The 11,868-nt window shown below is 31.0% G+C and overlaps 2 protein-coding genes across 2 annotated transcripts; both read right to left on the bottom strand.

Annotated features, from left to right (window-relative positions):
- Positions 1–578: 578 nt before the first annotated feature.
- On the bottom strand, positions 579–3,661 carry LOC110599629 (protein DEFECTIVE IN MERISTEM SILENCING 3). Its single transcript, XM_021736105.2, has 6 exons — positions 3,575–3,661; positions 2,221–2,332; positions 1,856–2,090; positions 1,546–1,737; positions 1,152–1,472; positions 579–1,018 (listed from the first exon to the last, which is right to left on the bottom strand). Exons 1-6 carry the CDS (start codon positions 3,593–3,595, stop codon positions 832–834), a joined length of 1,068 nt encoding a protein of 355 aa, XP_021591797.1. The 5' UTR covers positions 3,596–3,661; the 3' UTR covers positions 579–831.
- A 3,845-nt stretch (positions 3,662–7,506) lies between these two features.
- On the bottom strand, positions 7,507–10,214 carry LOC110614518 (transcription factor MTB1). The gene is made up of 2 exons (XM_021756075.2): positions 9,964–10,214; positions 7,507–9,678 (listed from the first exon to the last, which is right to left on the bottom strand). Exon 2 carries the CDS (start codon positions 9,674–9,676, stop codon positions 7,814–7,816), a length of 1,863 nt encoding a protein of 620 aa, XP_021611767.1. The 5' UTR covers positions 9,677–9,678; positions 9,964–10,214; the 3' UTR covers positions 7,507–7,813.
- Positions 10,215–11,868: the final 1,654 nt, after the last annotated feature.

The following is an 11,868-nucleotide window of genomic DNA, read 5'->3' as shown; positions in this document are numbered from 1 at the left end:
CTGGCGCGGAAAGAGCATCTAACACTTTCGTACATACGGACCTGTATGACAGAGACAGACAAAGATAAATGATACCGTAATAGAGAGATCGTTAGGCGTACGAAAAAAAAGAAATAAAAGGGGAGCGATATCTTCTTTCCTCTCCAAGCACATACAATTATAATAACTCTATTCTCAATAGATATCAGAATATCAAATTTAAATTTATTTAATATTTTAAATTTAATTATAATTATTTAAATTCTTCTATCAGAATTCAAAGACAGAGCATGATGACAGCCTATGAAGTAATTCTAGCTGACATTTTAGCAAAAGCCGGGGGCTATTGTAAGATATTAGAACCTGTAGCTCGCAGGGAAATAAGGATATTTGTAATTCCATTGCTCTATTGGCCCTGACCAGTGACTCCTTTTTAGAATAGATTTCCAAGTTTGGGCCTAATAACAGTTCTGAAATGCTTTAAAGCCTGTATAGCATTACTCTTAAAATTATGATTCAGAAAAGTATTTTTGTTCCAAAATACTATTTTAAATATATTTAAAATGATTTTTTACATAATTTAGTTATAAAAAACATTAGAATAACAAAAACATATTTTCTCAAGCTGTTTTTTCAATGACATTACTGAACTAAATCATAAAGTTTAAAGGAGGATAAAAGCAAAGCTCGGTTTAATTTTGGTTCTCTGAGCTAACCAAATCTGCATAACACAGAGGTAATTCTCTGATTAAACAACTATTCATTGCTTCTGTATTTTAGACTAGAAGCTGTCTGTGCACCAACTTTTGTTTATACTCCCCCATCCGACCACGACTGCAGTGTGCAGCAACTTTATGTGTTGTACTTGGCTATCAATTCAGCTTTTGTTTTCTCCAACAATGATTGTTCCCTTCTCATATCCTCCGAAATATTAAGTTGTTCCAATTTCAGCACCTTGATTGCATATTCAACGTTAACTTCGTCTGCTGCTGGTAAGTTTCTGCTGGAAATCACTGGGAATTTCACCTCTACATCAGTCCTGGAAGCATATGGAATTCATAGTAAACAAGACCAACAAATAAAAAATAATAAGAGAAGCACATGACATTGAAATAATGTCGTCCAGTTGAAAAACAAAATCTGACATCCATGAAATATACTCGAGAGCTTACCTATTTCCAAGGGCAAAGGCACCGTGTCTATTGATCATCCCGCCATCTAAAGACACAGCTCCATCAGTTATGCATGGGAGGGCACGTAGCATTTCCTCTCTGGTTCTGTATACTTGAAGGTGAGAAAATAGAGCATAGAATAGTGTCTCTCTAAGCCCATTTCCTTTCGCAGTGACACAAAACAAATTCCGATAATCCAAATTGATCATGTTAACTGCAAAATCTACAAACCCAGATGGGTAACTCCCATCTGCTAACCTTGGCTTTGAAAGATCAAGCCTTTTTTGAATATCATCATCCACGAAACCACCAGAATATGGCCTGCTAACAAAATACAGTCAAATATCTATACATGAAATGAGTACAAAATTAAAGATAATAAACTGGTTCTTGCCTTAAATCTTCAAGGCAAATGACAAGAAACCGGCCATTAATTTTTCTTCCCATGGAACATCCAAGGCCATGGAGACCCGCACTGTTGATTATTTTCCCTTCCCAATCATATTTCTCCAAAGCCTTGACACCCTCAAATGTTTTGCAAACGAGCGCCAGCATGGTCTCCAGTCCCAAGAACTCCGACAGAAGCCTGTTTTAAGGTTACAAAAGGGCATCATCTCAAGAAAAGTGAAGGTTTACAACTGGTAATTAGCTCATTAAAATGATTTAACCCAGTAGTAATTCAATCAGCAAATTGGAGGACTGACCTATTAAGATTATCATTCTCAACTCCGGCCAGAGTTGCCACCACACCAAGAACATCCTTGGTCACTGGCAAATTTGACAACAGAACTGAATGATGAGTTTTTAGTTGGCACAACATGGCAGCTGCTGTTGTCTCTTGCTTCAGTATTTGTTCCATTGTCTCTTCCTCATTGTGAGAGCCTCCATTTTTACTCGTTCCCTGAGATGTACTGTTCAAATGATACTTCGCAGAGATCACTGAAAAATTTGTTAGTAAGAAGTGACATTATCAAATCTCTTAACAAATACATTGGCTTTAAAATACAAAAGGATATCAGACCATGAAACCATACAGAAACAAAATAATAATAATAAGAAAATAAGAAACCTTGCAACTGAAGTATAGATTCATCTACACGGTTTTCCTCTGACTTCAAAAATGTTAGGTTGTCTTCATGCCTTTTGATATCTTTCTTCAACTTCATAATCTCAATTTCATCCTAAGTTGCCATTTGAATGAACCAATTAGTAATTAATACTTGCAGGCTGACTAGACCACAAATAATTCCAGCAGAGAACTATCACATAATTCATTATCACATTAAGCAGAGAAAAAAGAAACTTCACAAATCAGTCTATAAAGAAATAAATATCCCATTCAGCAAGCAGGGTGACCAAATCATTTGTTTTAACTTGTAGGCAGATTGGCTAAAGTATGTAACCTATGAACATTGATTCTTTGGCTTTAATCTACAAGTAATCCGTATTTAAGAATGTTCCAGTGATGATCATGAGATACAATTTCTAGAAAAGATTCCATTTTTTTTTTTTGTTTTTAGAACATGGGAAATTTTTAAAGCGAAGCCCAAACTTTCTATATTAGAAGCCCAGTTTGCATAAGAATTAAATTTAGAAAAATAGAATTTCAAATAATAATACCTTGGTGTGTTATGATGGAATGAAAATTTCGAAAAAGTAAAATTAATTGTGGATTTTAATGGAATGAAAATTAATAAAAAAAAATTTAAATTGTTTATATTGAAATTAAATTTAGAAAAATAAAATTTCAAATAGCAAGATCAACAGTGTGTTTTGATAGCATGAAGGCAAACAAAGTTTTTTTCTCAAAGCCCCAATAGTATCGGAGTTAAATTTAAAAAAATAAAATTTCAAAATAGGAAGACGAAGGATAATAAAGTGTCTTTTTTTTATAAAACTGCAAAAATGATCTTCCTCCCAAACATAATTATTACTTTAAAAATCAGCAGATCCAAGCATAATCACTATATTTATTTTATAAGAACAAAATTTTAATATGAATTTAGCTTTTTTCAAAATTAAAATTTTTTAAATTTTAAATAAGATAATTATTAAAAAAAATTCAATTGAATTGAATTAAAATCTCATAAATTTTTTGATTTCAAATAGAATGAAATGTAAAGACTGTTTGGCTATGGTACATAAGAGATTTTTTTAAAGTAATGAAAAGTGATATCAAAAAACCCTATTAAAACATTAATTTAATTGATTGAAAAAATTAGGGATTTTAAACAACATTTGAAACTTTTAAAAACTTTTTTTTCCTTTTCAAAAGATGTTGCTTCAAAATAAAATTAGCATAAATCTTTTACCCTAAAATTTTATATTTTGCATTTTAAAATAAAAATAAAATACAATACAAGTGAGAATCACAATAGCCATGTGTGTGGATAAATAAGAGAGAAAGAGAGAAGGAAAATAACCAAGCCGCCGGGACCAGCCATGCTTTGTCAATGCCGAAATTCAGAGGCGCCTCTTTCGCTGTCTGCTTCCGAGTCTTTCAATCCCTAAAGGGAACCTTTTTTATTTTGAATATTTAAATTGCGATTTAAATCCATGGTGGTACCTGGGTAAATTCAACATCAATGGGTCCCAGCCAATCTTATTTTTCATTGGTACGTGGCTACACGCGCAGTGTAGTTGCTGATGTTAAATGACGGTCCTTTTCTCAGGCTGAAGAATCTACCTGACAAGTTGGGTTTTTTTTTTTTTTTTTCCAAATGCAGAAATTCACGCCCCTCAATTCAATTTAAAAAAAAAAATTACTGGCACTCACGATTTTTAAAGCGTCCTGTCTCATACTTAAATTTTTATAAATTTAGTTATTTTGCCCGAAAAATTTAAAAAAATAAAATAAAATTATCTTTAAATTATAAAATATAGATTAAAATATTAAATAAAATTAAATACAGTAAAACTCACTTTAAATAAAAATAATTTATCTATCTATCTATATAAATAAAATGTATATGCACATCTATGTATATATAGATAATAGTGTAATGTATTAAATAAAAATAAATAGAATATAATATATAATAGAGTCTAAGATTAAAATATAATTATTAAATTATAAAAGATTAAATAGTAAAGTAAATTTATTATAATAAAATAAATCTTTATTTAATAGCTTGATTAATTCAAGCTTATATGCAAATTGTGATGGCTAATTTTATCTACTTGTATTATATTGAGATATTATAAAAATATAAATTATTTAAATTATTTAATATATATAAAATAAAAAAGTTGGATCAGGTTTGAGGGGCCTCGCCTACCCTTATTTTGCTCACGTGCGATATGAGGTTTGGGTACTATATCAAAAATTTTAATATTTTTAAAACATCTTTAAAAAATTTATAAATATTATTATAAAATATATATTTTTTATTAAATTAATTATTTATATAAACAAATTTAAATAACATATATTATATAAATAAAATTTAAATTATAAATATTATTTTTGAAATTTAAATTTATTTTAATTATATAAATTTATTCTATTAAAATTTAATTAAATTAAATATTAAAAATACCCAACTCATTATCATAATATTGAGAAGATAAAGGAAGCGGCAAGAAAATAAAGGAAAATCAGAGAAAAAATTCAATATTAATGAATCTTAATCTAAATCTAATTGAAAAAAATTAAATGTATAAAAAGTGATACATATTAGATAATTAAAAAAATTAAAATAGATTTTAAAAATTCTAATCATAATTAAGACTTTATTAATGCTAATCCCTCACAAATTTAAAAAAATTTAAATTTTTCTCTAATTAAAGCAAGATAAATTTTCAAAATATAACAAAAAGAAGGCAATAAACAACTAATAACCATCAATACTATAAGGGAAAGTGAAGGAAATGTAGTTAAAATTATTTTTTAAAAATACTTGAAATAAAATTTTTGGTATCAATATTTTTAGAAGAAATTAATTTTTTATTTTTTAATCAAAATCTTGAGGTTGTGACTCTATAGAGAGTACGAGATTTAATGTTTCTTTTCCGTACATTTATGATAAGTAGTCACTGGAAAAGAGGGTTTTTAAAAATGGAAAATAAAAAAAAAAAAAGAAAGAAAATGAAAAGGAGAAGAAATGGATCTATAACTTTTTATTAACTTATTTGACCTAATTTATTTTATAAAATAAAATTTTAAATAAATTCTTATAAAATAATACATGGTTTCAAATTTTTTAAAAATGATTTCTTTAAATTAAAAAGAAGTGAATTCTTCTATTTCAAATAATTGAATTAAATTTTAAATTCAAATAAATTATTTGAATCAAAGTCTGAATTCAAATAAAATTATTGATTTCAAATAAAGCTATTTGTAAAATTATATATATAAATTCAATTCTCATAAAATTATATTATTTTTTACATGATTATATTCCTTTTAAAATACAGTCACAACCATATTTTAAGGTTTAGATTGGTTAGTAGCAAATATGAAATAATTTTATATGTTTTTAAAAAATTTATATAAAATTATTTTAAATATAGAAAAAAGGAGTCTGTGAATCCATATTTCCCGTAAAAAGAGTCAAACCATAAGAAATGAAAAAGTATACATCTCAATTCCAACATAATTATTATGACATAGCTTTCTCAGACACTTTGAATATTTTTTACCATTTACTGCTATTGTTTCTGTGAATATAGTAGCCAAATAATCCCAACGTATTATATAGGGCAAATATTGTATAACTATTCAATTTTTTGTAATTTTTGAGATTCAGAAAAAATAAAATTTTTAAGTGTGTGTAAACTGGAGGGTCACGTTACCCTCTTTTATTCATTTTTCCCTTATCTTCTAGTGACACATAACCACAATCCTGCCACCTATTTCTGTTATGCAGAACCGTAAATACGGAAGTACATGTCTGTCTATTCTTAGCCATAATTCTACTCTGGCACACGTGGTGAAAGGGTCGCAGCATAGTTGGTTTTACTCTCCAATTCTTCGTCACATCAAATGAGTTAGGCTCCCTTCTGGCAGGTCTGGGCTCTCGATCAGCCTAATCTGCCTTAGGCGCGGATTGAATGGAATGTTGATGGATGGGTCTGATTAGTATACTCTAATAAGTTTCGAGTCTGTCTTTTTTTTCAGGACTCGATCTTGGTCTGAATACCAAAATTACAGCGATCATAAGCGTATAAGCATCAACTTATTATTTTACAAAAAATCTCAAAATAAATAAAAAAATAACTAATATTTTTAATATATAGGTTGATACAATTATGCCTTTAAAAAAAATTTAATTGTGAAATAATGATTTTAAAATATAAATATCCTTAAATGGATGGATGGTGTATATAAAGTGTTATTATTTGATAAGGTTTAGAATTATGATAAGATTAGAGATGTGATAAGATTTAGAGTTACTTGAGATAATATTTATTATCATATAATTTGTATCCAACTCAATTACTAATTAACCGTTGATAGATCTTATATATATTATATAGATATACTCTATACAGCAATACAAATAATATATAGAATTTTCAATACCATAAATTTTCTGTATTATTACTTAAAATTGAAAATTGGTGGTGCTATAGTTTATAATCTCATCATCTTTTTGAATTTTTCTTTTTCTGCCAAGGTTAATGCACCTCAAAATCTCTTCATAGAAAGAAGAAATGAAAGGGATGACCTAGAATTTGAGAACAGGATCTATTCTTTTCCTCCTTTTCATATGCTTCTAAAGAAGCTTCATTTGATTCCAAGAGAAAAAAAGCATACGAAAAGAAACAAACTAGGAATCTCTCAGAGTCTGGTTCTCTTACATAAACAATTATTAAATAAAACCTAAAACTACACATGTGTCGGTTTGGCTACATGTAAAAAGAAATATTCAAGTTCATATTCCCAGTCAAGGTCCAACTCTGAACCCTGCAAAAACTGGTGGGGCTTCAAATTGGGGTTCCTAATCCATGGCATAGTTACCTTAAATCATGCTCCAGTTTTTATATATATATATATTCAAAAAAAAAAAGAAAATTAAAATTTTCATAAAAAAGAAAATTAAAGTTTTCATTTTTCTCATTTATATTTGCTTATTAAACTATTGTTGTCACGTGGCAGTCGTGTGCAATGTGATTAAGCGCACAAAAACGAGTTTTGCATCGCCCCACCCAGCATGTGAAAATCGTGAGACTCATTATACATGGACAGCCAGTAAAGGGCCAATAACGCCTTCCACCACAAACGCTTGATTAGGCTTCCAAAATTTAGAACCACACAAAATTTCCATTCAAACGGAAACTGAAATTGAGATGACGCACACATAATTTGCCAAAGAACAAAAGAATTAGAAAAAAAAAAAAAAAAAAAAAAACATTAAGAACAAAACAAATATATGAATTCTTACAACCAACAATTGCAAAGTTGGTTAAAAACTTACAAATTTAATTCTTCTTGACAAGAATATTTCTCTTACAACAGGCTATGTATACTATAAACAATCATAGAAATTTTGCTGCGCTACTTGGTCAATAGGTCGTTATTTTCTACTTCTAGGTGGCTTCTTGTGTTTGTGTGATGCACTCCAATGTCTAAAACAAAACTCTGAAGAAGCTTTCAAAAGGGTTCTTCACTGCCAATGCTCTCGTTACTGTGAACTATATGTTAAATGCCATTCCTGAAGCTACCCAACTGATGATAATTGCTGTAATGAATTGGGTTCAAGGGAAAATGCTGCCATCAGCTTTTCCTTTGTAAGTTGCTCCGATCCTTGAGACTTTATCACAAATGTATGAAACACCGTCTCATTTGCAGCAGCAAATTTTGAGTCAATCACACTAACCTTTGCCTCTTTGAAAACTTGAATCACTCTTGAAGCTGGATGTGAATCCAGAGGGCAACTCACTCTCACGATAATCTCGTCGTGGGAAGCTTGAATGTCAACTTCAGGAGCTTGGCTATGAGTTTTTCCATTTGAATTAACCTCCAAAGCTGATGCCTCTCTCGAGGTGTTCCCAAATTTTTCCTTATCCGCTTCCATTAACTTGAGCTTTGCTTGGAGCTCACTGATATAAGAAATAGCATCCCCCAACAAGGAAGCCTTGTCCATCTTGGAAATATTGGGAACAACGGCTCTTAAGGCATAGAATCGCTGATTTAGCTTCTCTCGGCGCTGCCTCTCTGCCTCAACATGATTGAGGGGTTCTTCTCTTCCATTTGCTGGCTTCCTGCCCCGCTTACGAGGCCTCCTGTCATCAGCCGTGCCTCGTCGCTCCTCTTTACATGATGCTTCAACATCTGAGTGCTCTGATTCCGCATTAACTGGCCGGCCAACCATAGAAGGCCCGGAAGTTGCCCCCGAAAAATCAATTTGCATATTCACCTGCTTTTGTGGCTGGAATTGATTCAGCCTAAACTCTTCTCTAACCCCATTTACAAGCTCTTGCAGATTATTTGCTGCTATTTGCGAACTATAAACCTCTGCTGTACTCCCCTGTTTCAAACCAAAATTATGTGCCCAGCTTGAACCATGAAGGCCATTTCGATTACCTGGAAATGCAAGCCTATTCCCATTTTGATAAACATCCCATGATGATGCCCTCTCTTCCATCTTTCGAACTGCTAGTTTCTCTCTGAAACCATGTCCATGACCATGACTTGAGTTGTTCAACTCCTGCCCAAAGATCTTTGGAATTCCTTCAACCCTCTCCACAATACCCACGTTGGAAAACAGGGAATTCTCATCTTTCTTCTCGTTGACCACAGGTAAGGCTGGGGCTGCTGCCGGCACCATTGGTTTGGCCCTGATAACTGTATTATGAGCCGAAAAGGCAGACCTTATCGACTGAACTATCACAGTACTTTCAGGCACTGATCTCACTGACCCCAATTCAACAACTCCAACATCAGTAGCCACCAAAACAATGGTCTGAATCCCCGCAGATTTTGCAAGAAAAGACCTCACACAATAATCAGTCCCCGTCCTCAAAGCATCAGCAACCCATATATGCTTCCCGGACGCAAAACATTTGCCGGGGCCACCTTCTCCACGAGGAAATGAGAAATACATGGATGCTAAGAAGAACATCTCAGTATCGGTAACCCGGTCCAACCCCAAAGCATAATTATCCTCGTCCGACTCACCGGACAATGCGTGCAGCTTCTGCAGAACTCTCTTTCTCATTCTCTGCTGAGTCTCATCCTCAAACCGTAGATTTAAAATTCTTGTGGCTTCAGATTCTTCCCCTTCTTTGGGCTCCCGGCAAGACCCATCTCCCCATCCAAGGACCCAATCACCGGACTTGGAGCATGAAATCTGCCAAAATATGGCATAATTCCAGCTGAAGTTCGAAAAGTTTGGGTGGTCCACGAGATCCGAGAGCTTGTTCTGCAAATTCTCGTCGCTGCCAACAGCCATTAACAGATTCTCATTCGAGGCTAAATTTGATATCAAATAATTGAAAGCCTTTGTTCCCAAAACAGCTGCCACCATGCCCCTATCTTCATCGCTCCACGCCCCACCTCCCATGCCTATCTCAATCTTCATCACTAAGCCCCAGAATGAAAGTACCCAAACAAAAAAAAAATCTCAAATTTTAATACCCAAATCAAACCTTGAGTAAAAAAACCCACAAAATACTGAGAAAAAAGGAAACGTGGTTTTATTTTGCTAGAGACTAAAATCCAAAGCACATAACAAAATTCCCCACATGGGTTCTCTTGTGCGATAGTTTCAGATCTCAGAGCTCTATAGCTAAGTTAGAAAGAAAACCCAGAAAAAGTAAAGCAAAATTAATGCCAAGATAAAATGAATAGAGATATAACTATACACACCAGTTAAAGAAAAAGCAAGCAAATTGGGATCATGAGACAACAGTTGGGTAAGGTACCGGAATGATATTCTCAGGTGCTGTAAATTTTTCCGGGAAAGTGTAAGTTCAGTTGAGGAATAAATTTTCCCGTACAGCAAACTTGACGAAGAATGAGGAAAAACAAAAGGCAAAGGTTTTTTCCCTGTTTGTAGCAAAGTTTGGAGGTTAAGTTGAAAGACAGAGATAGAGAAGGGAATGGGTTTGTTGTTTACTGCTCTCTCTAACTCCTTAACTGCATAAGTGGACCATGGTTAAGTAGAGAACATGTAAAAAAAGTAACCATGATTAAAACCCGGGTTGAGAAAAATAAATGAAAATTAGCATTTATTTATTTATTTTTGGTTGGAAGATGAGGAGTAGTCGGCAACGATTTTTGTGTGGCTTATTTGTTGGTCTAATAAAAGCTGTAATAGTAGACACCTAAGAGTTCCTGTGGCTTTCCCACTTACACATCATCGGTAATTACCAACTTCTTTTGGGTTAAACTAGGAAGGGACCTTCTTTTCTTTTTTCTTTTTTTTTTTTAATTTAATTAAATATTTTTTTTATATATTTTCTGATATTTAGAATATTTAAAAAATTAATCAATAAAAATTTTATTCATTAAATAAAAATTAAATTATTTTATAGGCTTTAAAATTTTAATTAATACTATCATATATAAATTTATTAATATTTTCTTAAAAAATAAAATATAGATATTTTAAAAATATAAATTATTTTGAACAAATAAGCGAATGCACTTCTCACCGATTACTTTTTATTAAGACAATTTGTGCCTTTTTAATCCACAATTCTTAATTTTCCCTTTTTTTTAACTGAATATCACTTTAAAAGAAAACCGTATAATTAAAAAAAAAGTTTATAGTCAGAGAACATTGATTTTATTTTTTATTTTTTATTATATAATAATTTACAATATAATCTTTAAAGTTATACAATATCTGCAACTTAATTATCATAATTTTAATGAAAAATATTTTAATTTTTAAGTTTTTATTTTTTTATAAAATAATATTTCTATTAAACGTTATTATTAAATTTTAATTATTTAAATCTTTATTAAAAATATAGATTAAATTATAAGTTTTACCAAATTTATGATATTGTACTATAAATTACCCTCTATATATTATATCCAAATAATTTTAAATATGCCTCTTTTATAATTGAAAGAAAATTATATTAAATATTTTTTAAAAGTAAATATTATTTCAAAGAATTATAGTTAGCCTTTATTTTTTTTATGAAAAATTACGTAAACTATTAAATGAAATTGAATATATACAGATCAGGTACCGTATAGTACAGGGATAAAAATATGGAATAAAGAAACAGAAGTGAACGGGGTTGACCAAAGTGGGGCCTAATACTCGTGTTCATAAAGAAAAAGCAATAAAATCACATGTCCAATGTTCACCGGTTCTTGTTGGCGACATGATGACGTTGGAAGACAACTGAAAATTATTTTGACAAGTTTGAGGTTTGAAGCTTCAAAAAGTACTAATATTAATATTGATATTAAAATTAAAATCATCGAGTTTTATTCGATCTGCTGTGGTTTATGCAACACCATCACCGAACCAGAATCTAATGCAAATTCAACTTACTCTCCTTTGATCTATGTGAGTATTTGTTTCTCGAAGCTTTTTATTTTTTATTATAATTTCTGAATTAATTTTCAAATTCATTACTTTATTATATATTTTAATTAAATTTTCATAAAATATTAATAAATATTTAAATTTATAATCAGATTCACGTTGGAGTCAGCGGACCTAGTTCAACGATGGTGCCGATCCGCATCGCATTGATAAATGAAAATGTTGGATTCGATGGCAGAGTAATTCTTTAATCGCATTTTAAC

Source organism: Manihot esculenta, chromosome 1, assembly GCF_001659605.2.
Source record: "Manihot esculenta cultivar AM560-2 chromosome 1, M.esculenta_v8, whole genome shotgun sequence".
Lineage (NCBI taxonomy): Eukaryota > Viridiplantae > Streptophyta > Magnoliopsida > Malpighiales > Euphorbiaceae > Manihot > Manihot esculenta.
This window is presented reverse-complemented; position numbering and strand designations above follow the sequence as displayed.

What these genes read in the sequence shown, in the direction of transcription:
- LOC110599629 (XM_021736105.2), bottom strand. Translation starts at nt 3,595, where the DNA reads ATGGCTGGTCCCGGCGGCTTG. An exon ending in GAGAATGATAATCTTAATAG is followed by an intron (nt 1,738 to 1,855) that starts GTCAGTCCTCCA and finishes ACCTTAAAACAG; the next exon opens with GCTTCTGTCGGAGTTCTTGG. An exon ending in ATTTGCCTTGAAGATTTAAG is followed by an intron (nt 1,473 to 1,545) that starts GCAAGAACCAGT and finishes TTTTGTTAGCAG; the next exon opens with GCCATATTCTGGTGGTTTCG.
- LOC110614518 (XM_021756075.2), bottom strand. Translation starts at nt 9,676, where the DNA reads ATGAAGATTGAGATAGGCATGGGAGGTGGGGCGTGGAGCGATGAAGAT.